Source organism: Erinaceus europaeus, chromosome 17, assembly GCF_950295315.1.
Source record: "Erinaceus europaeus chromosome 17, mEriEur2.1, whole genome shotgun sequence".
Taxonomy (NCBI): Eukaryota; Metazoa; Chordata; class Mammalia; order Eulipotyphla; family Erinaceidae; genus Erinaceus; species Erinaceus europaeus.
In genome coordinates this window covers 73,437,342-73,465,110 of record NC_080178.1, presented here as the reverse complement: position 1 = coordinate 73,465,110, position 27,769 = coordinate 73,437,342, and the positions used below count along the sequence as shown (strand labels likewise).

Genomic DNA, 27,769 nt, shown 5'->3' with positions numbered 1-27,769 from the left:
CCCATTCTGGAAGGAAGAACAGCACTGCTTTCTGAGCACTTATTAAGCAGCAGGCGCCTTGGTGGTCAGGAATATTGCCTGATGGGTAGATAGAAGTACTTGCATGCTCGAAGCTACCAGTTTTATTCCTGGCATTGCATGTACTAGAGTGGTGCTTTGACTTCTATTTCTTCTGTACATTAGCTCTTATAATCTCATGGGAAATAAATAAGGACTTAAGCTGGTGGTGGGAGTGGTTGGTGTGCTGACACTTATCATGCAGAGATGAGAAACTGTACTCAGGTATCAATGACTATCCTGTAAACCATTATTTTATTAATAAAATTATTATTATTATTATTATTATTATTTGCCTCCAGGGTTACTGCTGGGCCTCGGTGCCTGCACTACGAATCCACTGTTCCTGGAGGCCATTTTCCCCATTTTCTTTTCCCTTTTTGCCCTTGTAGTTATTGTTATTGTTGCCATTGCTGTTGCTGTTGGATAGGACAGAGAGAAATCGAGAGAGGAGGGAAAGACAGAGAGAGGGAGAGAAAGACAGACACCTGCAGACCTGCTTCACCGCCTGTGAAGGGACTCCCCTGCAGGTGGGGAGCCTGGGACTCAAATCAGGATCTTTAAGCCAGTGCTTGCGCTTCGTGCCATGTGCACTTAACCTACTGCGCTACTCTCGTCCCCCAATAAAATTATTTTTAGGAGAAAAGGAACAAAACATATCTTAAATTTTTGATGTCCTCTGGGGCAGGGTGAAGGGGAGTTTCAGGTCCTGGACCATGATGACGGAGGAGGAAGTAGGTGAGAGTGTTATGGGTTAGAGTGTTATGTGGGAAACTGAGAACCAGTACACATGTACCAACTACTGTATTTTACTGTCGACTATAACCATTCATTCCCCCAATAAAGGAAAAAAGTAGAAAAAAGTTTGATGCCTTATACTGAGGTATCATAATTATTCTTCTCATTTAATTTCTGTGAGACTTTCTGTGAGAACTACTGGTTTCTCCAATTCGAAGAATATCGAGGTTCACAGAGAACTCAATCACTTGCCCAAGTGAAATTCCTGGTGCTAAGACCCTACCCAGGAACTACCGTCCTCCAGAGCTGTTCCCATGATGCCAGGTCACTTACCACTGTTGCCACAGCAGGTGTCTCTCTCTGCGTGACACATTCTTCATGCTCCCCAAATCCCTGGCAGCAGTCTGGTGCTGGTTTCTGATGGCTTCACCAGTCTTCAAAGAAACGGGAAAAGCAAAAGCAATTCTTCACCAGACTGACATTTATTTGAAATATTGACCTACATATATTTATAATATATATATTATATATTTAAAAAATACCTTTTTAAAAAATATTGATTTATAATGAGAGAGGCAGAGAGAGGCGAGCACACTGCTCTGGCATATGCACTGCAGGTATCAAACATGGGGCCTTTGGTTTGAAAAGTGTGTCTGTACCCATGGAGTGCCTTCCCAACTGCTGCAGTCGTTGGGGGTTAAAAAGGTCTTGTGGGGGAGTCAGGCGGTAGCGCAGCGAGTTAAGCACATGCAGCGCAAAGTGCAAGGACCCCTGTAAGGATCCCGGTTTGAGCCCCTGGCTCCGTACCTGCAGGGGAGTCGCTTCACAGGTGGTGAAATAGGTCTGCAGGTGTCTATCTTTCTCTCCCCCTCTCTGCCTTCCCTCCTCTTTCCATTTCTCTCTGTCCTATCCAAAAACAATAATAACTAAAACAACAAGGGCAACAAAAGGGAAAATAAATAAATAAACATAAAAAGGCCTTGTATTCCCCCCTCCTCCTCCTAGTCTCCTATTTCTTATCTTTCTTTTACAGAGACAGAGAGGCAGAGACAGAAGGTGAAAGAAACCACAGCATCAAAGCTTCCTTCAGTGTGGTGGTGGTGGGGGGGGAGGGGTTGTGCTCAAACCTGGGTTGTACACACCGAAAAGCAGCACATTAGCCAAATGAGCTATTTCACAGGCCCAGAATGCCTTTTATTTTACAAAGTGATAGTTATGACAGTTTATTGCTTCCTCATTTTAAAGACAGAGAAAAAGAGAGAAGGAGAGAGAGAAGAGAGACAGTCCAGAGCACTGCTCTGATCTATGTAGTACCAGAGATTAAACCTGGGATCTTGGGCATATAAGTCCTGCACTCTACCTGAATCATGTCCCTGGCTTCCTCCACCCTGCCCTTTGTAAATGTCTTTTACGCAGCAAAACAAAATAAGAAAGGTAACTAGTGTGGTGTTCAACTGAAAAACCAAAACAAAAACACTTAAGACTGGTTCTGGAAGTCCTAAGTGCAGCGACTGCTAACTTCCATGCGATCCCCTTCCACAGTGAGTCTGCTAGGTCACTCACAACATTTCATGCAGAAGGTAAAACGCAGAACCCTACTGGTAGCGTGTGCGTGCTTGTGCATGCAGTAATGGAGCAGAACGAGTCAACTTTTCATTTCTTGGAGGGGCAGAGTAACAGAGACTACTTATTGTCCCCACTTGACTGCTATCTTCTTTCCCCTTCAGCCCCACAAGGGTTGCAGCTGTCAGGGCTGAAAGCAGGGAGTTGAGCATGGTCACACTTCCAGGTTTTTCTCCTTTGTAATTTAAGCCCTATTGTACTACTTGAGTATTAATACTTCCACAGCCTGCCTCCGGACGGGAGGCAGGAAGTTGAGCTGGAATAGGAAAGGATTCAGAGAGGCCAAGGTAACACAAACAACTCTCCTGACCTCTGTACAGGGTAATAGCCTTGTTGGCTTTGCTCTACTTCCCATCTAGTCCTGGAAGGTTCAGCCAAGCCTAGATACTCTCAGCCAGTTGAATTTTCTGGTCTGGGGAGAGTTTAAGGAGAGAGTGGCAGAGTGGATGCTGGGTCGTTGTACTGACTTCTTCCTGGGCTGAGTTCCAGGAAGAAAAGGAAGGTTTGCATTGTGTAGGCTGAGTCCCTGTTTCTGTCTGACCCATTATTTTTGTGATTTGTTAGTCTCTGTCTCTCTCTCTGTCTCTCTGTCTCTCTGTCTCTCTCTCTCTCTCTCTTTCCATAGCACTGATCAGCTCTGGCTTATGATGGTGGGGGATTGAACCTGGGACTTTGGAGCCTCACGCATAATCATTATGCTATCTACTCCTGCTCCTGGCACTCCTTTCTCCCTCTTGGATTTATTACACATGATAGAGTGAGTTTTACATGAGATAGAGAAGCCAGAACACGGGGGCTGGATGGTGGTGCACCTGGTTAAACGCACATAGTATTAAGTGAAGCACCTGCACAAGGATCCAGGCTGAAAGCCTGGCTCCCCACCTGCTGTGGGGCACTTCACAAGTGGTGAAGCAGTTCTGCAGGTGTCTATCTTTCTTCCTATCTCCCCATACTTTCTCAATGTCTCTCTGTCCTATCTAATAAAATGGGAGAGAAAATGGCTGCTAGGAGCTGTGGATTTGTAGTGTGGGCACCAAGACCCAGCAATAACCCTGGAGGGAGGGAGGGAGGGGAAGGAGAGAGAGAGAGAGAGAGAGAGAGAGAGAGAGAGAGAGAGAGAGAGAAGCCAGAACACTACTCCAGTTCATGCAGTGCTTTGCTGGGGATTAAATCAGGAACTTCAGGCATAGAAGTCCAGCTGAGTCATTTCTCTCCCTCTCTCTCTCTCTCTCTCTCTCTCGACCAAAGCACTCCATTCACCATTTAGGTTCCATTTGTTTTTTATTCCCCCCACCCCGTTGTCATTGTTGCTGTTACAGGCTAACTTTTGTAGATAGAGAAAGGTCAAGTTCATGTGTAACAGTGTGCAATGACAGGGGTTCCAGCTTCACGAGTGGTAAAGCAGGGCTGCAGGTGTCTCTCTTTCTCTTTCCCTCTCTATCTCCCCCTTCCTTCTCAATTTATCTCTGCTCAAACCAATAAATAAATAAAAATATTTTTAAAAAGAGACAGAATGAGAGAGAAGGAGAGAAATCACAGTACTGAATCTTCCTTCATTGTGGTGGAGTCTGGGCTTGAACCTGGGTCATACACCATTCAAGTAACTATTTTGCTGGCTGTTCTACTTGTTTTTATCTTCCTTGTTGTTATGGGGTGCCAGTCTCACTGTATAGATGAATCACTTCCCAACTCCCAGCCTTGCCTGTTTTAGGTAATAAACACCAGTTATATGAAAACAGAAAAAGATTGCCCATGAGCAAGGTATCTGGAAGAAGAACCTTGGAAGATGGTGGTCTCTGAGAGGAAGTGATAGGAAGAACTACTAGGGTCTGTTATCCCAAGACTGGTTCTCACTTGCTGGTGTTCATAATGCTTGCTACTCAGCATTATGGGGTTTGATAAGTGAGCTATTCTAGGTTTTTTCTTTTCTCAAAATTCACCCTTCTGTTTACTCACTAGATACTTCTCTTTCCTTTTTTTTTTTTTTTGGTTTCTATTTTCTTCTACTCACTTCCTTTAATTGAGGAAGTACCGTCCTCAAAGCACAAGCCAAAGAGGTCAGCGTCTGGATGGAGCAGGGAGAACTAGAATGACCCCAACACAAAAGTTTACTAAAACTGGAACTCTAGAAGATTAACTGTTTGAGATCATCCCATATATCCCAATGCAATCAGGGCTCCCATCCCTGGATTCGAACCCTTTGGTAGACCCTTGGTTTGTTCATTTATGTTCATATATCTGATGATTACCTAGTTAGTAGACAAAGAAAACAACAAGGAATAAAAACCTAGGTGGTGGGGGTGGGGGTGGCCTGGTGGTAGTGCAGCTGGGTTAAGTGCACATGGTGCAAAGTGCAAGACCAGCGCAAGGGTGATGGTTTGAGCAGGGGGGTTGCTTCTCAAGCAGTGAAGCAGATCAGCAGGTATCTGTCTTTCTCTCCCCCTCTGTCTCCCCCTCCTGTACATTTTTCTCTGTCCTATGCAACAATAACGGTAGCAGTGACAAGAATAACAACAATAATAAGGGTGGTCTTCTCTGTTCCAGTCTCTTGGAAACAGAGTTGGCAGTCAGCTGAGGTAAAGAACAAACACCTCATCACAGACCCCTGCAAGCGTCAACCCGGCTTTGACCTAGCACGTTATGATTGGGCCCTCCTCAATCGCTATCGAACAGGCCATGGCCGGTGCGCCGCTATGTTCCATTGCTGGGGAGCCAGAGATGACCCGAACTGCCCCTGCGGCTCCAGACAGACTATGACCCACATAGTCAACCACTGCCACCTCTCCAGATTCAAAGGAGGTCTCGAAACTTGACATCAGGCTCAACCTGACGCTGTTGACTGGCTACGGAAGAAGGGCAAACGCTAGAAGAAGGGTGGTCCAGGAGATGGCGCAATGGGTAAAGAACTGGACTCTCAAGCATGAGGTCTTGAGTTCCATCCCTGGCAGCACATATACCAGAGTGAGGTCTGGTTCTTTCTCTCCTTTCTTCTTCTTTTATATTCTTGTAAATTCTTTTTTTTTTTTTTAATTTATAAAAAGGAAACACTGGGGGTCAGGCGGTGGCGCAGTGGGTTAAGCGCATGTGGTGCAAAGCGCAAGGACCCGCGGAAGGATCCCAGTTCCTGGCTCCCCCACCTGCAGGGGAGTCGCTTCACAGGCGGTGAAGCAGGTCTGCAGGTGTCTGTCTTTCTCTCCCCCTCTCTGTCTTCCCCTCCTCTCTCTATTTCTCTCTGTCCTATCCAACAATGAACAACATCAACAATGGCAATAATAATAACCACAACGAGGCTACAACAACAAGGGCAACAAAAGGGAGAAAAATGGCCTCCAGGAGCGGTGGATTCATGGTGCAGGCACCGAGCCCAGCAATAACCCTGGAGGAAAAAAAAAAAAAAGGAAACACTGACAAAACCCTAGGATAAGAGGGGTACTACTCCACACAATTCCCACCACCAGAACTCCATATCCCATTCTCTCCCCTGATAGCTTTCCTATTCTTTATCCCCCTGAGAGTATGGACCCAGGGTCATTATGGGGTGCAGAAAGTGGAAGGTCTGGCTTCTGTAATTGCTTTCCCATTGAACATGGGTATTGACTGGTCAATCCATACTTCTAGCCTGTCTCTCTCTTCTCCTAGTGAGGCAGGGCTCTGGCAAAGTGGAGCTCCAGGACTTATCAATCAATAAATAAAATCTTAAAAAAAATAACCACAACTCTTAAAAGCCTAGACCAAGTAAATCAGAGGCAACCAGTGGCACAGCTATTTACAAGATACTGGGTACTATACAGCAAACCCTAACAAAAGGACTTTTTAAAGTTGACCCAATTACCAAATAATGATATATAATGATTACCAAATAATGATAACATTAACTATCCATTGTCTTTTTGAACCCTAAGACAGCAGGAACCTCACATCTCCACTATAGAGCCTATATTTCTCCCAGTCCTGGAACCTTAGGATAGGACCCACTTTCCCGCATGCCTCTCCCAATCCATATCAAATAATATTGCATCAGCCGATCGCAACCTGATCAATGCAACGATTGCCACCTCAACATGCTTCAGCTCAGACTGTGTCCAGAGACTTCAGGCGTGGAATGACAGCCCTTCAGCTTCATTACTCGGGTGAGACCTTTCCTTTCATAGCATTCTCTAATTCCATCCCAGGTGGATCACTTTCAAACAAAGTCCCAAAACCTAGATATAGACCAGGTTCTGTGAGAGAGAGCATATGTTCACACGTATCCATAAACAAGTGCAAAATATATACCTGAAAGCAGAAGTACACTAAAGTTTGCAGTGAGTACCCCCCTAACACTTCCTCTCCACTATTCCAACCTTTGGGTCCATGATTGCTCAACAATTTGTTTGGCTTTGTATGTTAACTCTCTTTTCAGCTACCAGGTTCCAGATGCCATCAGGATGCCAGCCAGGCTTCCCTGGACTGAAGACCCCACCAATGTGTCCTGGAGCTCCGCTTCCTCAGAGACCCATCCTACTAGGGAAAGAGAGAGGCAGACTGGGAGTATGGACCGACCAGTCAACGTCCATGTTCAGCGGGGAAGCAATTACAGAAGCCCTTCTGCAACCCACAATGACCCTGGGTCCATGCTCCCAGAGGGATAGAGAATGGGAAAGCTATCAGGGTAGGGATGGGATATGGAGATTGGGTGGTGGGAATTGTGTGGAGTTGTACCCCTCCTACCCTATGGTTTTGTTAATTTATCCTTTCTTAAATAAAAAATAAATAAATAAAAACAAGGGCAACAAAAATGGGAAAAATGGCCTCCAGGAGCAGTGGATTCGTAGTACAGGCACTGAGCCCCAGAAATAACCCTGGAGGCAAAAATAAATAAATTAAATTAAATTAAAAAGAAAAAACCTAAGTGTGTCTAGTCTCAAGTCCAGTAACAAACCAAAGAGCCTAGAATGTCCTTAAAGAAACTAATCCATATATTATCTCAATATATCATCAAAATTTAGGTCTAAAGAGCTGGAAAGACTGGGCCCTACTATCTTTGTCCCTTTTCTATCCCTTTAGGAATAGCCCTGACTTACATCATGAATCCTACTGGCCACTCCAGAGCTCACTTTCTTGACACAGGACTGACTGGTAGAATGGCTCTCTTCAGAGCATGGTTGATACTGCCATTCAGCATCCCTAAGAGAGCAGGTGAGACCTTCAGGAATACCCAGACTGAAACTACAGTGTGGAGTCTCACACAAAACATGGACTCAGGAACTACACATTCAGGACTGGGGATGAGTTGCCCTCTGTCTTGAACACTTTTGAACCACCATCATGGGAGGCAAAGCCACCATCTATCAAATGATATAGGAGGGAATTAAGCCAAAGACCACAGATCATATTGCTTTGGGTGTGCCTCTCTCTTGCCAGTAACATAAGTATGTTTGTGTGTTCCAGATAAAGGTCAGCCTGTCTCTTTACCTGTGTGTCTCCTTCTTGGTTTTCCTTTTAGTTCTCTTTAAATAGCATGCCTAACGGCCCAGACCCATTCTGGTCCTTCTAGTCTACTCTTTCAAGAATCCCTACTTGCTTAATCACATCCAGATGGCCTTTTGACTTTCAAAACTGTAAGTCAGTCTTCACCTCAGTCTTGAGCTTTACTTATATCTAGCTCCTCCCAAAACCCAACACTTGGCAGACATTGATTCAACTCACGTCTAACAACTCAGCTTATGCCCTTACACCACCACCAGAACATCAGGTGTTGTCACATTCTTCTTTCTTTACTGGTGTCTGATCTAGAGGTGACAACACAGGTAGGATGGGATTGAGCTGCTCCGAGAGTTGGTTAGAAGTGTTCTGGGGGTCTAGAATTTGGCTGAGACCCAGAAGCAGGTCAGGAATAAAGAATCTGCGTGCGAATTCAATTCTATGTAGGGTAAGCCAAGTAAGGAGAAAGCAGTATGTGGTAAAAACCATGTGGGACAAAGAGGGTAGAGGTCAGCAGGTGAGAAACCCTAGAGGAGGAAGCAAGGTGAAACTAAAGAGATGTCTGCTCACCATTTCCTCTTCTTTTCTTCCTTCATCCTCCTCCCACTTCCCCCACTTCTTCCTCCTATTTATTTATTTATTTATTTATTTATACCAGAGCACTGCTCAGTTCTGGTGTATGGTGTACTTGGGGTCTCTGAGCTTCAGGCATGAAAGTCTGTTGTGTGAACTTCTGTACTATCTCCCCAGAGTGGTCACCATTTATACACACTATCCCTGTATCTAGTGTATAAGCGCAGGGCCTACTTGGAGAAGCAAAGGGACAAAAGACAACTGACTTAACTGTCATTCATGTCAAATCCAAACTCCTTATAGCAGAATGTTCAGATGTCATCTTATTTTCCTAGGTTCACCTCTTATAGTCCTTAGTTCACTGCTACTGACATGTCCCTAAATTCAGTGTGTCCTTTCTGCTTCTATGTACACATGGAATTCCTTCTGCCTAGAACATCATTTTCATGAGCATCAGCTCAATAAAAAACAACTCATCCAGGAATCGGGTGGTAGCACAGCGGGTTAAGTGCAGGTGGCACAAAGCGCAAGGACTGGCAGAAGGATCCCGGTTCGAGCCCCCGGCCTCCACCTGCAGGGGAGTCACAGGTGATGAAGCAGGTCTGCAGGTGTCTCTCTCTTCCCTTCTCTGTCTTCCCCTCCTCTCTCCATTTCTCTCTGTCCTATCCAACAACAACGACATCAGTAATAACTACAACAATAAAACAAGGACAACAAAAGGGAATAAATAAATATAAAAAATAAAAAAAAACCAACTCATCCTTGATGAACTGGCTCCAGCTTCCCAAACTCCTTCAGAAACAGTGAATTACTATGATCTCATTCTGATGTCATCTGAGATGTAGTCATAACTCAATTATGTCAATTGTCACACAATAATTGTTTACTTGTCTGAACTAAACTATGTTTTCTATGAGGACAGAGCCTATATTTTACTGAATTAAATTTACCTCTCCTTCCCTATTTATTTGTTAATGAGAGAAGGGGGGAAAGATAATTGGAACATAACTCTAGCAGATAGGGAAGCCAGGGATTGAACTTTGGACCTCATGTTTGAGAATCCAGCACTAACCACTGTACCACCTCCTGGACCCCTTACTGAATTTTTAAAACTTCAGCTGATACCATAGTGGTTAGCAGATCCTTGGTACCCAACAAACATTTGTTGAGCCAGTGAGTGAATGAATGGATGAGTGGGATCACATTCCTTCAGAGGAGGTAATCAAGTAAAGAGAAAAATCATAAATCTGTGTGAGAAGGGCAAGGCTAGTCAGCCATCTTGAAAATAGAGAGGAAGTAATACCTAACTGCAAGTACTTCATCCCACTTTATGTCTCCATAGTGTGTAATTCAAATAAAACACTAAAGGTAAAATAAAATTTTATTTACAGACAAATAAATCTTTCCCACGTGAACAAAATAATTCATATCATTTTTAATTTCCTTTTTACATTTTAAAATCTATTTTTATTTATTATTTGATAGTACAGAGAGAGATTGAGAGTAAAGGTGGAGATAAAAAAGGGAGAGAGAGAGAGAGAGAGAGAGACCTGCAACTCTGCTTCATCATTTGTGAAACTGGATGGGGACCCGGGTCTCAAACCTGGGTCCTTGAGCATGGTGATGTTAGTGATCAACTGAGTGTGTCACTGGTCCCCTTGTTTTTAGTTGTTTCCAGGACTTTATCACTCTGGGCCAACTTTTAAAAACATATTTTATTTATTTATTTATTTGTAATAATTTTTTGAATATTTATTTATTTATTATTGAATTGAGAAGTTAAGGGGAAGATAGAAAGGTAGGGAGACAGAGAGACACCTGCAGTACTGCTTGACCACTTGTGAAGCTTTTCCCCTGCAGGTGAGGACCAAGGGCTTGAAGCTGGATTCTTGTGCACTGTAATGTGTGTGCTTAATCTGGCCCTCTATTTATTTATTTGATATCAACAGAGAGAAATCAAGGGGGAAGGGGAAGAGGGAGAAAAAGAGACACCAGCAGCACAGCTTCACTGCCCATGATGCTTACCTCCTGTAGGTGGGTTTTTTCACATAGTAATATGTGTACTCAACCTGATGAACTACCACCCAGTCCCCTGGGTCAGCTGCCACCCAGCCCCCTAGGTCAACTTTTCCTCCTCTCTTAACAGAGGGCGAGGAGGAAAGACAACATAGCATTAAGGCTTTCCCCCAGTGTGCTGGGGGCAAGGATTGTACCTGGGTCAATTGGTGGCAAAGCAGGGACCCTCCCAGGTGAGCTATTTTGCTGTACCAAAATTAGCCGGAAGATATCTTTATTTCATTCATTTATTCATTCATTCAATGAAAGCTCTGAATTACTGTGGTGACAGGAATTGAACCTGGGAGCTTTCATGCCTCTGACATAAAAAGTCTGTTGTACTACACATGATACTGTCTCCCTGGCCCCAAATCATTATTGAAAGTTGTTAAGCAGACATGCTATATATCAGAATACTCTAAAATTTTAGAATAATGGCATTAAAATATCTTCATTATATAATATCAATAAATATCAATGACCTGAATTCACCTATTAAAATATTAATTAAGATATTCGTCGGGATGCGGCATCATCTAAGTTCATTTCCCACGTCTACGCTCGACCAGACCTGCCAATATACGCGGATATCTTCGCCCACCCTGTCCAACGCTTGACGTCTCGTCACCCAATCTGGTCCCCTACGCCTATACTGAACTTCTCTGTTCCAGACTCTTGGAAACAGAGTTGGCAGTCAGCTGAGGTAAAGAACAAACACCTCATCACAGACCCCTGCAAGCGTCAACCCGGCTTTGACCTAGCACGTTATGATTGGGCCCTCCTCAATCGCTATCAAACAGGCCATGGCCGGTGCGCCGCTATGTTCCATCGCTAGGGATCCAGAGACGACCGGAACTGCCCCTGCAGCCACAGACAGACTATGACCCACATAGTCAACGACTGCCACCTCTCCAGATTCAAAGGAGGTCTCGAAACTTGACATCAGGCTCAACCTGATGCTGTTGACTGGCTACGGAAGAAGGGCAAATGCTAGAAGAAGAACCTATTAAAAGGCACAGAGTAGGAAGATGGATTAGAAAACACAACCCAACCATATGTTGTCTGTAGGAACCCTACCTAACTCAACAAGACAAACACAGACTCAAAGTGAAAGGATGGAAAACTACCATACAAGTCAGTGGACCACAAAAAACATCAGGAACAACTATTTTCAACCTGACACGGTAAACCTTAAAATAAATAAAATTTTAAAAGATAGGGATTCAATTCCCAGCACCACTACCACAAGCCAGAGCTGAGTAGTGCTCTGGTAAAGAATGATAAGAAGAAGAAAGGAAAAAGAAATCAGAAAGAAAATAAAATTCACTGGTTTCAGGTTGTCTTTTTTCATTCAAAGAGACCAGACACCCCCCCCCCCCCCCAATGGAGGTTCCTTTGTACCACTGTGATGCTCTCATCCCTGCGGCCCTGGGAAAAGGCACACACCCTACCTGGTGAACTCTCTCTCTCCAACCCCTGAATAAGACTGAACAAACTCTTACACTTTGGGAAGAAGGCAATGACTCTGTTTTGTTGTGTCTGTATCAGTCAATACAAGAATTTAGCTGAAAGGTATATGATGATTACTGACAGAGATATGGCAGGATTAAGGAAATCAGGGGAGAAAAGTACTTAAAGGTGTGAAGGTCCCAGAGCTGGACCTAGGACTGCAGCCATGGGTGAGCACAGTATGTCCCAGCAAACAGGCCATGGGAGAATCAAAACCATGGCCTTCGCCCACGGCCAGCTCTATCTCTGATCTACCTTAGCTGCACATAGTCAAGAGTCTGAGGGCAACTGAGCCTACGTGTAGCAGCTCACAAAGACCAGCATGGAGGGCAGGAGGGTGGTGTGGGGAGGACTGAGGATGGGTTTGGGTGTGGGAGGGCAAATAATAATCAGCATAGACGAGGAACTCTGTCTACGGCTAATCTGTCCACTGGGTAATCAAGCATCGATTCCAGCCCTGTGAGGATGGTGGCAAGCCTCATGGTTTGTATTTAGGTATTTATCTACCCAATCTTGTTACAATTTGTCACTTAATTAGTAGGTATGGGGGTGAGGCAAAGGTATTTATTTATTTTTAGAAAATATATATAAGGTGGAGGCAGATAGATAGCATAATGGTTATGCAAAGAGACTCTTCTGCCTGAGGCTCCAAAGTCCCAGGTTCAATTCCCTGCACCACCATAAGCCAGTGCTCTGGTTAAAAAAAAGAAAAAGAAAAAAAAAAAAAGGGAGTCAGGCGGTAGTGCAGCAGGTTAAGCGCAGGTGGCACAAAGTACAAGGACTGGCATAAGGATCCCAGTTAAGCCCCCGGCTCCCCACCGTAGGGGAGTTGTTTCATAAGCGGTGAAGCAGGTCTGCATGTGTCTATTTTTATCTCCCCTGCTCTGTCTCCCTTCCTCTCTCCATTTCTCTCTGTCCTATCCAACAATGACGACATCAATAACAACAACAATAATTGCAACAAAGGCAACAAAAGGGTATAAAGAAATAAACATAAAAAAGTAAAATAAAGTAATTAAAAAGAAATAAAATTTACATGTAATTTTGACATATTTGTTAAGAGCCATTTTTATAACCTTACTCCCTCATTTTAGAGAGGGAAACTAATATGGTTGAGATAAATAAAAAGTGCTCTGAGTTATCCTATCTGTGTCTGAGAACTACCCTTTAGGCAACACGACAGGATTTGTTGGAACTGACATGTTTACATATATCTTCCAGTCCACTGATTACATTTTATCGATGAAGAAAATAAGGCTTCAAAGATGGAGTGATGTGTCCAACTATATAACTAGTCAATCACAGAGGAGGAACTAGTACTAAGCAAAGTACATCTAATTCTCAATTCCGTGTTTTTCTAGGCACTGGCTAAGCCCTGGGACAGCAATCCTAGTCCCTTATTCTGATTTAGTGGGTGATGAAAGATTTTCCCCAAGGCTCATTTTAAAAGAAAGTGAGGCAGAGTTCACAGTCACTGATGCTCAGTGCAAGATGGGGTAAAGTTGTGAATGATTTTTTCCAAACCTGAACTCTATTGCCCCTGGATCTGAAGTTTTGCATATCAATTCTATCACTAGAAGGGTCTTAGACCTTCTAACTGGTTGTCACTTATTTAGCACAGACTTTAGAGAAAGCTGGACTTGGCTCCAGACTGTGGGTTTCTTCCTGTTAAGCACAAGACTGGGATCCAGCAGTAGGGCCTCAGTGTTACCATATCAAGATGTCTGAAACTCTCTCATAACTGCTATTTGGGGCTAGTTAGGGCTGGACAGACTATCTCCAGTCCCTAAATCCTGACACGCAGCTATTTCCATACTATAGAAAAATGATCACTGACCCAAAATGACCTTCAAAATGCATCTTAATCTCTATCTCTAGGAAGTCCCTATTACCTCTCCCCAAAATTCTCAGAAACTTCCTTCCTTTTTTAAAATAGCTCACTTGGATAGTGTGCTCCTTTTAAATTTTTTAAATTATCTTTATTTGTTGGATAAAGACAGCCAGAATTGAAAGGGAAGAGGGTGATAGGGAGAGAGACAGACAGACACCTGCAACACTGCTTCACCACTCGTGAAGCTTTCACCCAGCAGGTGGGAACTGGGGGCTAGAATCTGGGTCCTTGAACACTGTAACATGTGTGCTCAACCAGGTGTGCCACAGAAATTTCTAATATTCCCAAAGTAAGCCTTTCCTAATACATACACACCAGACTGTGGCAGCACGATTGATCAGGAGAACTTGCTATGAGGGAATTCAGATGACCTAAATACAAGGCTATCTCCAGAAATACTTTTTTTTTTCTTTTTAATCAGGGGAAAGGATTTAAGCTAGGACAAACATTTGGTGGTAAGATTTTTCTTGTGAATAATCCCCTCCTTATGAAGTGAAATCCCTTCTTCTCTCCTTGATACCTCAGGTTCCATAGCACAGGGCATGCATGACCCACTGAACCCCACTACTCCCATTTAAAAAGCCCTGCCCCACTGGGTAAAGAGAGAGACAGGCTGGGAGTAGTATGGATCGACCTGTCAATGCCCATGTTCAGCAGGGAAGCAATTACAGAAGCCAGACCTTCCATATTCCACCTTCTGCACTCCATAATGACCCTGGGTCCATACTCCCAGAGGGTTATAGAATAGGAAAGCTATCAGGGGATGGGATGGGATACGAGCTCTGGTGGTGGGAATTGTACCCCTCTTATCCTATGGTCTTGTCTATAGTGTTTCCATTTTATAAATAAATAAAATAAAATTCTCCATACCAAGGTAGATCTTTCTTTACTAATCTCATGCTAATTTGCTTGTTTCTTTTCTTTTCTTTTTTTTTTTTTTTTGCCACCAGGGTTATTGTTGGGGCTTGGTGCCAGCATGACAAATCCATCACTCCTGGTGGCCATTTTTACCATTTTTTCCTATTTTTGCTTGACAGGACTAAGAGAAATTGAGAGGGGTTGGGGGAGAGAGAAAAACAGACCTCTGTAGACTGGCTTCACCACTCATGAAGTGTACCCCTGTAGGTGGGGAGCACAGGCTCAGACCCTGGTCCTTGTGTATATGTGCTTAACTGGGTGTGCCACTGCCCAACTCCCTTAATTTGCTTGTTTGTCCAGTCTCAGAAGATCCCAGGGAAGTGAGGGAATTTTCTCCTGCACTCCAATACCTCCTATATGTAAATTTCCTGAAACTAGCAGCTCTTCTCCTTAACCATCCCGCACATGTTGGACTTGGGAAGAACCTTATAGTGCATACACTCTTCTCTTTCTTTCTTTCTTTTTTTCTTCTTACATGAGAAAATCAAGGCCAGAGAGGGGAAGTGATTCACGCAATTACACACAGCATGGTATTAACTCCTAGACAATATGACTACCTACCAATCTCCCATGTAATTCTTATTATTGTCATGCTCAGTTCCAAATATGCCTGTGTACTTTTCGTTTGTATAATAGCATTAAATCTTCTTTTAAGTGGTGTTTTTTGGCAAAATTAGTTCATTCTCTTTTGTGGTATTAAGTATGTTCAGATCTGCCTGTGTGCTATTCCAAAAGCGTTCCTGTGTGCATCATAGCAGACTCAAGAGCTGTGAAAGGTGATTTCTTAATGGCAATTGATATATTTATTTTGGATAATGAGCTTTCATGTGCTTATATATGCATGCTTTTCTGGGGGAGTTAATGGTTTACAGTTGACAGTAAAATACAGCAGTTGGTACATATGTAACATTTCTCAGTTCTCCGCATAACACTCTAACCTCCCACTTAGGTCCTCCTCCACCATCATGTTTCCAGGGCCTGAACACCCCCTACCCCTCGCCCCAGAGTTCTTTACTTTGGTATAATACACTTGTATGTCTGTTTTGTTTTGTTTCTGCCTCCAGGGTTATCACTGGGGCTCTGTGCCTACACTACGAATCCACTGCTCCTGGAGGCCATTTTTCCCGTTTTGTTGTCCTTGTTATTACTGTTATTGTTACTGTTGTTAGATAGGACGAAGAGAAATCAAGAGAAGGGAAGACAGAGAAGAAGAGAGAAAGATACAGACACCTGCAGGCCTGCTTCACACCTTGTGAAGCGACCCCCCTGCTGGTGGGCAGCTGGGGCTCAAACCAGGATCCTTGAGCGCGTCCTTGCGCTTCACACTTCACACTATGTGCGCTTAACCCAGTGCGCTACTGCCTGGCCCCCTGTATATGTTTTTATGCTGAAGGAATTATTGACCTACAGATACCCGTTTTGTACCTATGTATTTGTTGCCTAAAGGTAATTGTGATCCTGTGTATGTTTTCTTATACGTTAGAATTATGGGTCTCTGGACTGTTAAGTACTATGTATGTGTGTTTTTTCTTCCTGTTAAATACTGCGTGTTTGACTGCCCTGTGAGTCTTCTGGACTTCACTTGGACACAGTGACTTCGAAGTTGTAGGTGCTCTGCTTTACAGGTTGAGGGGAATCTGTGCGCCGCTATGTTCCATCGCTGGGGAGCCAGAGATGACCCGAACTGCCCCTGCAGCTACAGACAGACTATGACCCACATAGTCAACGACTGCCACCTCTCCAGATTCAAAGGAGGTCTCGAAACTTTACATCAGGCTCAACCTGACGCTGTTGACTGGCTACAGAAGAAGGGCAAACGCTAGAAGAAGAAGAAGGGGAATCTGTCTTTGCTTTTTATTCCTGGCTTATAAGACAACATGTGTAGCCATGCTAAGCTGTGTCCTTACCCAGGGACCAGGGACCAGGGACCAGGGAGGTCTTGTCTGTGCAACAAGGAGGGGCGCCGCCTCTGCATCCGTCCCTCTGAGCACCCTCGGGAGCACGAGCGGGGGTCTGACCCAGGCTGCAGTCGGCCCCGCCCCCTCGAGTACAGCCAGCTCATTGGCCACTTCTCTGATGACGTAGTGGGGATCGCAGCTAGAACCCCCGGAGCCGGGCGCGCGGGAGGCAGCGTCCGTCAGCCAGGCTGTGCTGCTTCGCCGCCTGCTCACCTGCCCGCTGGAGCCCCGAGCTGGCTGCCACCCGCCGCCATGGTGTCCCCGGTCACTGTGGTGAGTGAGCGAGCAAGAAGGCCTGTGTGCGGGCAGCCGGACCCCGCCGGCTTGATCTGGGAGCCGAGGAAGGGTAGGGTTCCCGCCAGGCAGGGGCGGCCTTTCCCGGACCCCCGGCCCTTGCAGATCCGCGGAGCCCCTCCTCCGCCCGCCCCCCAGCCGCCCTCACGGGCGAGGAAAACAGTGGGCACGTGACTCGGAAGCGTGACTCTGTTGCTCGGGGGGCGGGGGCGGCGGGGTCACGGTGGAGGCAGAGGTGGGGGCGGGGCGGGGCGGGGGCCCTGGCGGACTGAACAAACAGCTGGGCGTCGGGGAGGACGGGGTGCCGCGGCCGGGACCTCCTGGGAATTCTGTCCCAATTGTTTTCCCCTCCCCTTCATTTTTATAAACAAGTCTGGGGGGCGGGAAGGGAACGTCCCCAGTCCAAGTGGTGGTGATTATGGGTTGAAGGAAGAGGGGCCACTCACTATTGGCATCTCAACCTTTTCCGACTTTTTCATTTCTTTTTTAATACCAGAGCCCTGCTCTGCTCTCTTGTCTGGTTCATGGTGGTGCGGAGGATTGAACCTGAGACTTTGGAGCCTCGGTCTTGAGTCTCTTTGCCATAACCATTATTTTATCTCCCTTACCCTCTTTGTCTTCTTTTCTTGCTTTTTTTTTTTTTTTTTTTTTTCTTTCCCTTTTTTCTACCAGAGCCCTGCTCAGCTCTGGCTTATGGTGGTGCGGGGGACTGAACCTGGGACCTTGGAGCCTCAGGCATGTGAGTCTCTTTGCTATCTAACCCCATCCATTTTCAGACTTCCTTAACTTGAGCCATTCTCTTTGTTCCCATCTTAATTCTAGTGCAGGGTTCTCAAGGTCGGCAGAGACAGTTACTGATGCCTGTTTCTCCTCTTACAAAGATTGGGGGATGGGGATTGAGGTGGGGCTGGGCTGGTGAGGGAACAGATTTTGGTATTTCCCAGGGCTGCCTGCAGATGGGTGCTGAGGACTTCAGAATGGTGTGTCGCCTCCTGTCTCCTCTTCTGCCCACGGCCCTACCCTGACCAGTCTGGATGTAATACTCCATAGGAAGGGACTTAGTCATCTCTGTTTCTTCCCAACTCCTCTCATCAGTCTGGTCAGTCCCCAGGTATTCAGTGGTCTGGGAGACTGAGAAGGGCCACTGAGCCCGTTTCTGGACAGCTGACTCAGCCAGAGGCAAGAGTGAGGATGGAGGGACCTTGCTGCTCTCATCTGCCCTCTGACACCTTGTCCCAGAAGCCCAAAGAAAAGAGCTTCAGGGGTGGAGGAGATAGCATAATGGCTATGCAATAAATGCACTCTCATGCCTGAGGTTCCCAGGTCCCAGGTTCAGTCTGCCTGTAGCTTTGGACACAACCTTTCTCTGGTCCCCTCACTCTCTACCCTCACCCCTCACTCCAGTGCAGCAGAAGCCAAGTCAGCTACTTAACTTCTCTTTTTCAGTTCCTCATCTACTCCCAGTCTGAATGCAGATTAAAAATTGAGAAGACAACTCCTCCTTAATTCCGAACTCTTTTTCTGATGCGTCGAGTTTTCTGAAAAAGGAGGCTGACCCTTATCCACCCCGCCCCATCCTGAGGATCTCTGGAAATCTCAGGAACACTTAGCTTACTCCCAGTGTGTGGGTCCATTTCTCTAACAGTATTCCTAGCTCCTTTTCTTGCCTTTCAGAGTATCTCTAGGGATTGTTGGCATGAAGGCTGAGGAGCAGACTGATGGAGGAGAGAGTCTGTGATGATGTGAGGCCAGAGGTCACTAACAGAGCTTAATTACATGCATTCCTGGCACTCACCTGGCATTGCCAGGGCCTTAAGCCTGCATATTGATCTCACTGCTGAGGATCATAAGTTGGCCAGTCTGTCATTTCCTGCTGACTCCACTCTTCCAGACAGAAGGGGGATAATGAAGATAGAGAGGGGTAGCAGGGCTTTGCGTATGGAGAGGGAGGGCAGGAAAGGAAAAACATCAGCACATTAACCCAAGGTCAACTTTCTGCCCAGAAATGATCATTATGGTCCTGCCCTGGGGCCAAGAATGGACCATGAAAGCAGGTCCTGTAGGAGCCCTTGACCCCTTTCCTTCTAGAATCAATGAGGCCTCAGGGTGGTGGGCTTACTGATACCTTTCTGTCTGACTGGCACAGGCCATGCTGGGATTCTCTGTCCTTTCTACCTGGGGAGTGGGACCTATCTCTTAAGTTCTGGCCTCAGGGTGCTGGCTCTGAGCCTGCCTGTGGTTTTGAGTTCCCAAGCTGAATGCTGTCCTTGTTCTGTGTCTTCTAGGTGAAGAGTGAGGGACCCAAGCTGGTGCCCTTCTTCAAGGCGACCTGTGTGTATTTTGTGCTCTGGCTGCCCTCATCCAGCCCATCGTGGTTCAGTGCCCTCATCAAATGCCTGCCTATCTTCTGTCTGTGGCTCTTCCTTCTGGCCCATGGCGTAGGATTCCTGCTGGCCCACCCTAGTGCCACCAGAATCTTTGTGGGACTCATCTTCGCTGCTGTAGGTGACGCCTTCCTCATCTGGCAGGACCAGGGCTACTTTGTGCATGGTTAGTAGCCACAGTAACTGCCTGAGAGGGATCCTGGGGCTGGGGAAATAGAGGGTCCTGGGATGGGGCGGCTTGAGGATCTGGGAATAGAAGTGTTTGAATTAAATTCTGAGAAATCAGAGGGCTTCTGAATCCAGAGACTGAAATTCCTGTTGGAGGATGACCCTGCAGGTGATTCAGTTTCCAGTTCTAAAGTTTCACAAGGGAATGTGTGAAGGGAAGTTTCTTTACCTTTGTGGATTTTTTTTTCCTCCTGCTATTCCCCATATGAAGCTCCTGGGTTATCCCAGGCACCCCCTTCCCCTTACTTGTTCATCACCTGAGCCTGTGCTTAGCAGCCCTTCCTCCCCATTCACTCCCAGGTCTGCTGATGTTTGCTGTGACCCACATGCTCTACGCCTCAGCCTTTGGTATGCAGCCACTGGCTCTTCGGACAGGTCTGGTGATAGCAGTGCTGTCTGCCCTGAGCTATGCTTTCCTGTACCCTGGTCTTTCAGGTGCCTTTACTTACCTGGTAGGAGTCTACGTGGCCCTTATCAGCTTCATGGGCTGGCGGGCCATGGCAGTGATAAGGCTGGGCGGGGCAGCCTGGCGATGGACTGAGCTGGCGGCAGGCAGTGGTGCGCTGCTCTTTATCATCTCAGACCTGACCATCGCCCTAGACAAATTCTGCTTCCCGGTACCCTACTCTCGGGCGCTCATCATGTCCACCTACTACGCAGCCCAGATGCTCATCGCCTTGTCAGCTGTTGAGAGCCGCGAGCCAGTGGAAGACTATAAAATGAGCAAGGCCAACTGAGGGGCCCGGGTCTGGCCACTCTTCTCTCCTCCTTGGGCGGGGGTCCAGAGCTGTGAGTCTGCAGACTCTGGACACGATGGCTGTAGTGCTAGTCCAGTGCAGCAGGTACCGCCTAGGAATCATGCGGGTTTGAGAGGGGAAACAGGAAAAGGATCCCTCCAGCAAATCTAGTACAGGACATGCCGAGAGCAGGGGAAAAAAAAAAAGCCTACTGAATCCAGAAGCAGATTCTCCCCACCTCTTCCCCATTGGTTCTGTCTAACCCTCTGGAGGGTGATGGTGCTCAGTTTCTTGACCTCCCTTCTCTTCTACTAGATGAAAGTCTTACCCACCATCTGAATTGTGCAACGTTGAGAGAGGAGGGGAGAAATCTGTGCTGAGGTGATGCAGGTTTGAAGTCACTATCACACACAGGCCCTTTGTTGAAGAGATCAGATGAGGGTAGAGTCTCTCTCTCTCTCTTTTTTAATCTGTTCTTCCTACTTGAATAATCTCAATGTCTCAGTAGTGTATGGGAAGGAAAAAAGGGGATTTGTTCAGATAATCAAGAAAGGGACTTGTTTGGCTTTGGAATTTAGGGTACCAGGGATTAAAATTGGTGTCATTTCAAAGGCTAGTTCAGAACTCAGGCCCTACACTACCACTTTTAGACCCTATCCTCAGAGCTAGGGTGAACCATGCCAAAGGAGGGGGCCAGAATGTGTGTGTGTGTGGGTGTGTGTGTGTGTGTGTGTGTGGTGTTTCTCTGCTACCTGTCTATACTGCTGTTTGTCACAATCTTATAGGGAAGGGATCTCAGGGAGCTGGTGAAGGGGATGCTGAACCTGGCTCAAGAGCTGGGACCTCACACACACTCTCAGTACTTTTTTCCCTGCCCCCTTCCTGCACTGGGAGCAAGAGGAGGTATTTTCCATGAACACTTTAGGGTCATAAGACCTAAAGCACATTCAATGCAAGGGGAACAAATACAACAGAGCTCCATCCTGTACTGCTTACAAGAAAAGAAATAAATAAATAAAACCAAGGGCTTTTTAACTGCCCTGCTTGTCTGCCTGTGTAGCATGTGCCTCCTGGATAAGAGGGTGTGGGGGCACGGTGCCAGGGGCCCTGGGTGTCCTTAGAGTCTGGGTCACAGTCCTGGCTAGTGCGTCTAGGCGCCAGGCTGGCTCCCTGGCTCTGGTAACACTGCTGGTTGGAGTGTTACCACTTCCTTGGTCACAAGTGTGAGGGAGGATGTAGTTCTGGAGGAAGGGGATAGGGCAGTATTTGGCACTGACCAAATCTTCCCTCCATACATTCCCTTCTGTGCAGGTGCCGGTCACCTTTGGTGACCCTTAGTTACCCAGTATCTTCTGCTGCTGCTGCAACCTCTTTGCCCTCCCCGCCATACAGTGGTCTAGATCACCTCTAATCCTTTCTTCTCTACTTGGATTCCAGTTCAGTTAAACAACTGGGAGGACTGGCTTATTCCCACTTTAGATGTGAAGCCCGGGCAGAATAAGTGTCAACCAAGTCCAGGGTTATTTGCATTTTAATGGGCAATGCCCTGACTGAGAAGTCTAAATGGAAGTCTTGGGTGGTAGAGACTATGTCCTTAGTAGAGGGTTATACAGTTGTGGGGATGTGATAAGGCATTCCTGAATCCATGTGGATGTTGATGAATCAGTGACTTTCAAATTAAGAGGTTTTTTTTTTATATATAGAGATCCCTGATGGGAGGCAACAAAAGAATAAGCACAGAGGCTCAAAGACCCTTATCCTTATTTCAATTTTAGTAGCTTTCCAAGACTCTTTTAAAGAAAGCATTACTCTATTGGGGGTTGGGCAGTGGCACAGTGGGTTAAGTGCACATGGCTCGAAGCACAAGGACCTGCCTAAGGATCCCAGTTCAAGCCCTGGCTTCCCACTTGCAGGGGGGTTGCTTCACAAGCGGTGAAGCAGGTCTGCTGGTGTCTGTCTTTCTCTTCCCCTCCTCTCTTAATTTCTGTCAAAAAAAAAAGTATTACTCTGCAAAACCTCATTTAAGACTGAGCTGAATGACCAATCCCTTCTAGGTCTGAAATGATATAATTCTCAAACAGTGGAAACCCTGGATATCAAAGCAGCAAAGTTCTGATCCCTTCAAACTCCAGAACTGTGAAGACATGAATAAGGAGAATGCTGAAGTCTACAAGATTTGCTTCCATATTCTACAAGGGTTGGGAGAGCACAGTATGGCCAGAGAGGAGTCCCAGTCAGAAGGGGGCTGGTCATTCCCCATGTGGATGCTGTAGACCAGGCTTTTGGGTATTTGCATTCTACTCCCAAGTTTGTTCCTCTCTTATATCACCTTCAGGAGCAGGCAAGAGCATTACTGGTTTATTGTCATGGTTCTTCACTGTGACACCGACAAGCATCAGAGAGCAAGCAGGGCTTCCCTCACTAGTGGGCCATCCAAGAGACAGGCCTGGAAGCCCCACATCACAACACCCTCATGATGGCTGGGCTGGAGCTCACATCTGGTACTTTGATTTCTTCTGTAGATTCTCTGTAATTGATGCTAAAATGACTTTGTCATCTTTGTCTGAAAAAGCAAAACAAAAATACATATTTTTTTAGTGTTAATGGTGCTAAGGACAGCAGAAAAAAAAAACTGTATGGTTTGCTTTGCAGTCATGCAGGGACCAGGAGTTGAATCATGCCTGGGAACCTCAGTCTTCCCATGGGACTAGAACCTAGCCTCTGACTCCCATGGTCAGCTGAGTGAGGCCAAGAGCTGCCACTTATGCAGCACTTAATATTTGCCAGGAGCTGTGCCAGGGACTTCCACGCACTCTCATTAAAGCCTCACAAGAGCTCTAAGAATTAGATGAGAAAAAAAGCTTTGGCATCACTTGCCAAGGTCACATGGCTGGTCAGTGCCAGGGCTCTGGGTCCATGTGCATACAATCAGCTAAGTTATATTGGTGCTCTGGCTGTGGCATGAAGGCTGGGATGTCTCCCACAGTGCCTTCCCTGCCAACTTCGGTTCCAGTTAACAGTAATTTCTGGAGGCACCACTGCAGTGACAGCCTGAGCACCTGAGAGAGTAACCTGGACAGGGCCATTTCCGACAGGAAGGCAGTTATATAACTGGACTTAGGTTTGTACTTAGGTTGTGACGGTGGAGTGCCATGCAGAGTCAAGGAGTATCTGAGGAAAAAGCTGCTGGGAGAGTCTTGGTGGTTGGGATTTTTATCAAGAGGATTGTTGGAAAGCTACTGACACAAAAGGGAACAAGGCTGGTCAGCTTTGCATTTAGAGTTCACAACACTATCTGTGTGGTAGTGTAGACAGTAGAAAACACAGGAAGGAATTAAGCTGCATCCCTTTCTGCTTACACAGGAGCATAAGTACCACACTGTGCAGATGGATGGTTTCTACCAGGTTCCCTTCAGTAACCCCATCTAACTTACCCTAGACTAAGAGTTCCCAATCTTAGTTGCATATCAGAATCATCTGCACCATTTGGCAAGCAAAGATTCCCTTTAGAACCCAGCCAGAGGTGGTAATTGCTGAGTCTTGTTTAGGCCTGATCACCAGCATCTTCAAGAGGTTTGTTTTGTTTTTGATTTTACTAGAGCCCTGCTTAACTCCAGCTTATGGTAGTGCCGAGGATTGAACCTGGGACCTTGGAGCCTCAGGCCTGAAAATCATTTTGTATAACCATTATACTATCTCCTTGTACCTCTGGTCACTGGTATTTTTTTCAAAGGTCCAGGGAAGGACTGAAAAGTCCCACATAGGCAGGAGCAAGGTCACATAACAAATGACATCAAAAGGAAGGAGAGAGGGGCTGGGTATGCCCTATTGAGAGCACACATTACCTTGCACAGGACCTGGATTCAAGCCCTTAGTCCCCACCAGCTGGATGGGAAGAAACTTCACAATTGGTGAAGCAGTGCTGAAGGTGTCTCTTTCTCCCTATCTTCCCTTCCCCTCTCAGTTACTCTCTGTCATCTCAAAAAAAAAAAATATATATATATATAGGGGGGCGGGCTGGTGGCACACCTGGCTAAACACACATAGTACTAAGTGCAAGGACCTGCACAAGGATCTGGATTCTATCCCCCTGGCTCCCCACCTGTGGAGGGGGGCGATGCTTCACAAGCTGCAAAGCAGGTCTGCAGGTCTCTCTCCCTCTCTATCTCTCCCTCCTTTCTCAATTTCTCTCTGTCCTAGCCAATAAAATGCAAAAAATGGCTGCCAGGAGCAGTGGATTTGTAGTGCTGGAACTGAGTCTGAGCGATAACCCTGAAGGCAAATAAATAAATAAATAAATAAATAGGCCAGGTGGTGGTGCACCTGGTTGAGTGCACATGTTACAGTGTGTAGGGACCTGGGTTCAAGCCTCTGTCCCCACCTGCATGGGGAAAGCTTTGTGAGTGGTGAAGCAATGCTGCAGGTGTCTCTTGTCTCTCTTCTTATCACCCCATTCCTTCTCAATTTCTGTCTCTAGCCAATAAATAAAGATAATAAAATTTTAAAACAAATCTAAGGGGGTACAACTACAGCCCATTAGAGAATGCTCCTGCCACCTTATGGCCCAATAAAAGAAAAAGAATGCTGGCGCCAATGAGGAATTGATGGGCTGCCCACAAGAGCACCATTTTGCCCCACTGCCCTAGGTGAGCAACAGCCTGGAGACTGCTCCCAAAGGGCCGCGGTGGCGCCCTCACCGTGGACTGTGAACTTGCAGCTGCTGCGGTCCTTGCCCAGCTTGTTCTCCACCAGCACACTGTAGTCGCCGCTGTCCTTGAGTGTGCAGGTGGGGATGATGATTTTGCACACGCCACTGGTGGAGTTGTACCAGAACTTGGAGTTGGCCGTGATGTTCGCCTCACCCTTGTAGAGGGTCACAGTGGGCTGTGGGTTGCCCAGGAAGGCGCAGGTCATGGTGCAGTCCTGGCCTCCGAGCACCGTGTGCGCCTTGAGTGGGGTGAGGAAGCGCGGTGCGTGGCGCCAATCCTTTTGCTTGTAGGGCTTCAGCTTGGAGCTCAGGTCCTCGACTTGGGGGGGGGGTCGTGGAGATGGATGGACAGACACACACACACACAGCCCTGAGACCCGGCTTGAGAAACCTCCTTGACCAGGTTAGATTCCCAGATGCCATTATCCCTGCGGCCCGGACTCCACACTGATTACTAATTTTTCCCTTCTGCTCCTCTCTCCCTGCCCCCCTCCCCCAGCCTGGGGGAGTCCAGCTGCTAGTTTTTCAGACCTATTGCTATTACAGCTTTTAATAGTCTTTTTTTAATTTATTGGATAGAATTAATAGTCTTTTAACTTCCCATTCAAACCCATTTATTTACTTATTATTAGAGACAGAAATTGAAAGGGGAGGGAGAGAGAGATAGGGAGATACCTGTAGCCTTGCTTTACCAGGTGTGAAGCTTTCCCCTGGCAGGTGGGAACCAGGGGCTTGAACCCTGGTACTTGTGCACTGTTATGTGTACCTCTTGGTGCACTACTAACTGGCCCCTAATTCTTTTATTTTTTTAAAAAAATATTCCCTTTTGTTGGCCCTTGTTATTCATTCTAGTTATTATTGTTATTAATATCGTTGTTGGATAGGACAGAGACAAATGGAGAGAGGAGGGGAAGACGGGGAGAGAAAGACACCTGCAGATCTGTTTCACTGCTTGTGAAGTGACTCCGCTGCAGGTGGGGAGCTGGGGGTTTGAACTGGGATCCATACGCTGATTCTTATGCTTTGTGTCACCTGTGCTTAACCCGCTGAGCTACCCCATACCCCTGGCCCCCTAATTCTAAAAGCTTCAGAAATCTCTGCTGTTTCCCTTTTAGCCACACCCCCAACTCATTGTTAGCTTCCCCAACCTTAACTGCACCCCCTTCAGGGCTCCTGGGCTTGCTGCCTGAAGTCCCTCCCCTAGCCTGCCTCCTAGTGGACCTCATCCCCACCTCTACACCTCCCACCACCTCCACATTAGTGCTGCCCGCCCCCAGGTTGAAGGTGTCTCCTCCCCCATAGACTTCCAGACCTCTACTCTTCAGTCCCACTAACCCCACCACCCCAATGGTTCTCTGATTTTGAGGAGCCTCTGCAACTTAGATGTCACTCCAGATAGAACTTGCATCTCTAAGTCCACCAACTCACTCTTGTCCTTGTTGATGTGCCAGGTGTCCCTAGAGTCCAGTGGGTCACTGTCACCAATTTCATTCTGGGCCACCACTCGGAAGTAGTACTTCCTGCCTGGAAGCAAGCCAGTCACCGTGTATTTGTTGCTGAAGACATGCTCAGCTGCTGTGAACCAGGTGGTAGTGCTGGCGTCCCTCTTCATGATGATGTAACGGGCCTTGCCATCATCGCACATCAGGGCTGTGGTCCCAGGTCAGAGTCACCATATTGGGGACCTCCTCAAATAGCTGTAGGTTAGCGGGTGGCCTCAGAAAATCTGGAACAGTTGTAAGGTCCAAGCCCCATGGAGAGTAGCACAAGACGTGTCCTTTCTGCTGAGTCCCAGGCGGGTGGTGTCTTAAGAGTCAGGAGGATCTACTGCTGAAGGGAGGCTGTGCCTGTTCACTAGGGCTGTGGACTTGGGTAAGTTTCTTTTCTGAGACACAGTTCCTAATTTTTAAAATAGGCCTAGCAGTAGCCATCATAGGGATGCTCAATAAAATTCAACTCTAGGTCCCCTAGGAGGGGGAGATAGGGAAAGGGACAGAGTCATCTGCAGCCCTGCTTCACCACTTCTGAAGCTTTCCCCCTGCAGGTGGGACCAGGGGCTTGAACCTGCAACTTGTGAACTGTAACATCCTTTGCATACATCTTAAAACTCACAAGATATATCTGGATTTACTTAGTCCTACATCAATGTCTTGAGGTGTCAGGATATTAAGGGAAAACAGCAACAATTATCCCCAGTAAGGCAAAGACTGAGTCTTGTTAGTGGTGCCAAAGAAACCTTCAGTGACACAAGGACCGGCATAAGGATCCCGGTTTGAACCCCAGCTCCCCACCTGCAGGGGAGTCGCTTCACAGGCAGTGAAGCAGGTCTGCAGGTGTCTATCTTTCTCTCCTCCTGTCTTCCCCTCCTCTCTCCATTTCTCTCTGTCCTATCCAACAACGACAACAACAATAATAACTACAACAATAAAACAACAAGGGCAACAAGAGGGAATAAATAAATAAAATAAATATTTAAGAAAAAACCTTCAGTGTGACTTTTGCAAAGAACTCAAGCAGCAGAGGGAAGGTATGTTCTGGAAATTGCGTGGGCACATCTGAGTCCTCTGCTCATTGTCATACCTGTCACACGTATGTGGATGTCATAGCCTCTTCAAACTCATTCTTTTTAAAAA

At 46.5% G+C, this 27,769-nt stretch overlaps 1 protein-coding gene and 1 pseudogene across 1 annotated transcript; one reads left to right on the top strand and one right to left on the bottom strand.

The window, feature by feature from the left end:
* The first annotated feature begins 16,904 nt into the window (after positions 1–16,904).
* TMEM86A (transmembrane protein 86A) lies at positions 16,905–21,477 on the top strand. The gene is made up of 3 exons (XM_007515875.3): positions 16,905–17,058; positions 19,365–19,629; positions 19,992–21,477. Exons 1-3 carry the CDS (start codon positions 17,038–17,040, stop codon positions 20,426–20,428), a joined length of 723 nt encoding a protein of 240 aa, XP_007515937.1. The 5' UTR covers positions 16,905–17,037; the 3' UTR covers positions 20,429–21,477.
* Positions 21,478–22,524: 1,047 nt separating this feature from the next.
* On the bottom strand, positions 22,525–26,950 carry LOC132533800 (immunoglobulin-like and fibronectin type III domain-containing protein 1; annotated as a pseudogene).
* Positions 26,951–27,769: the final 819 nt, after the last annotated feature.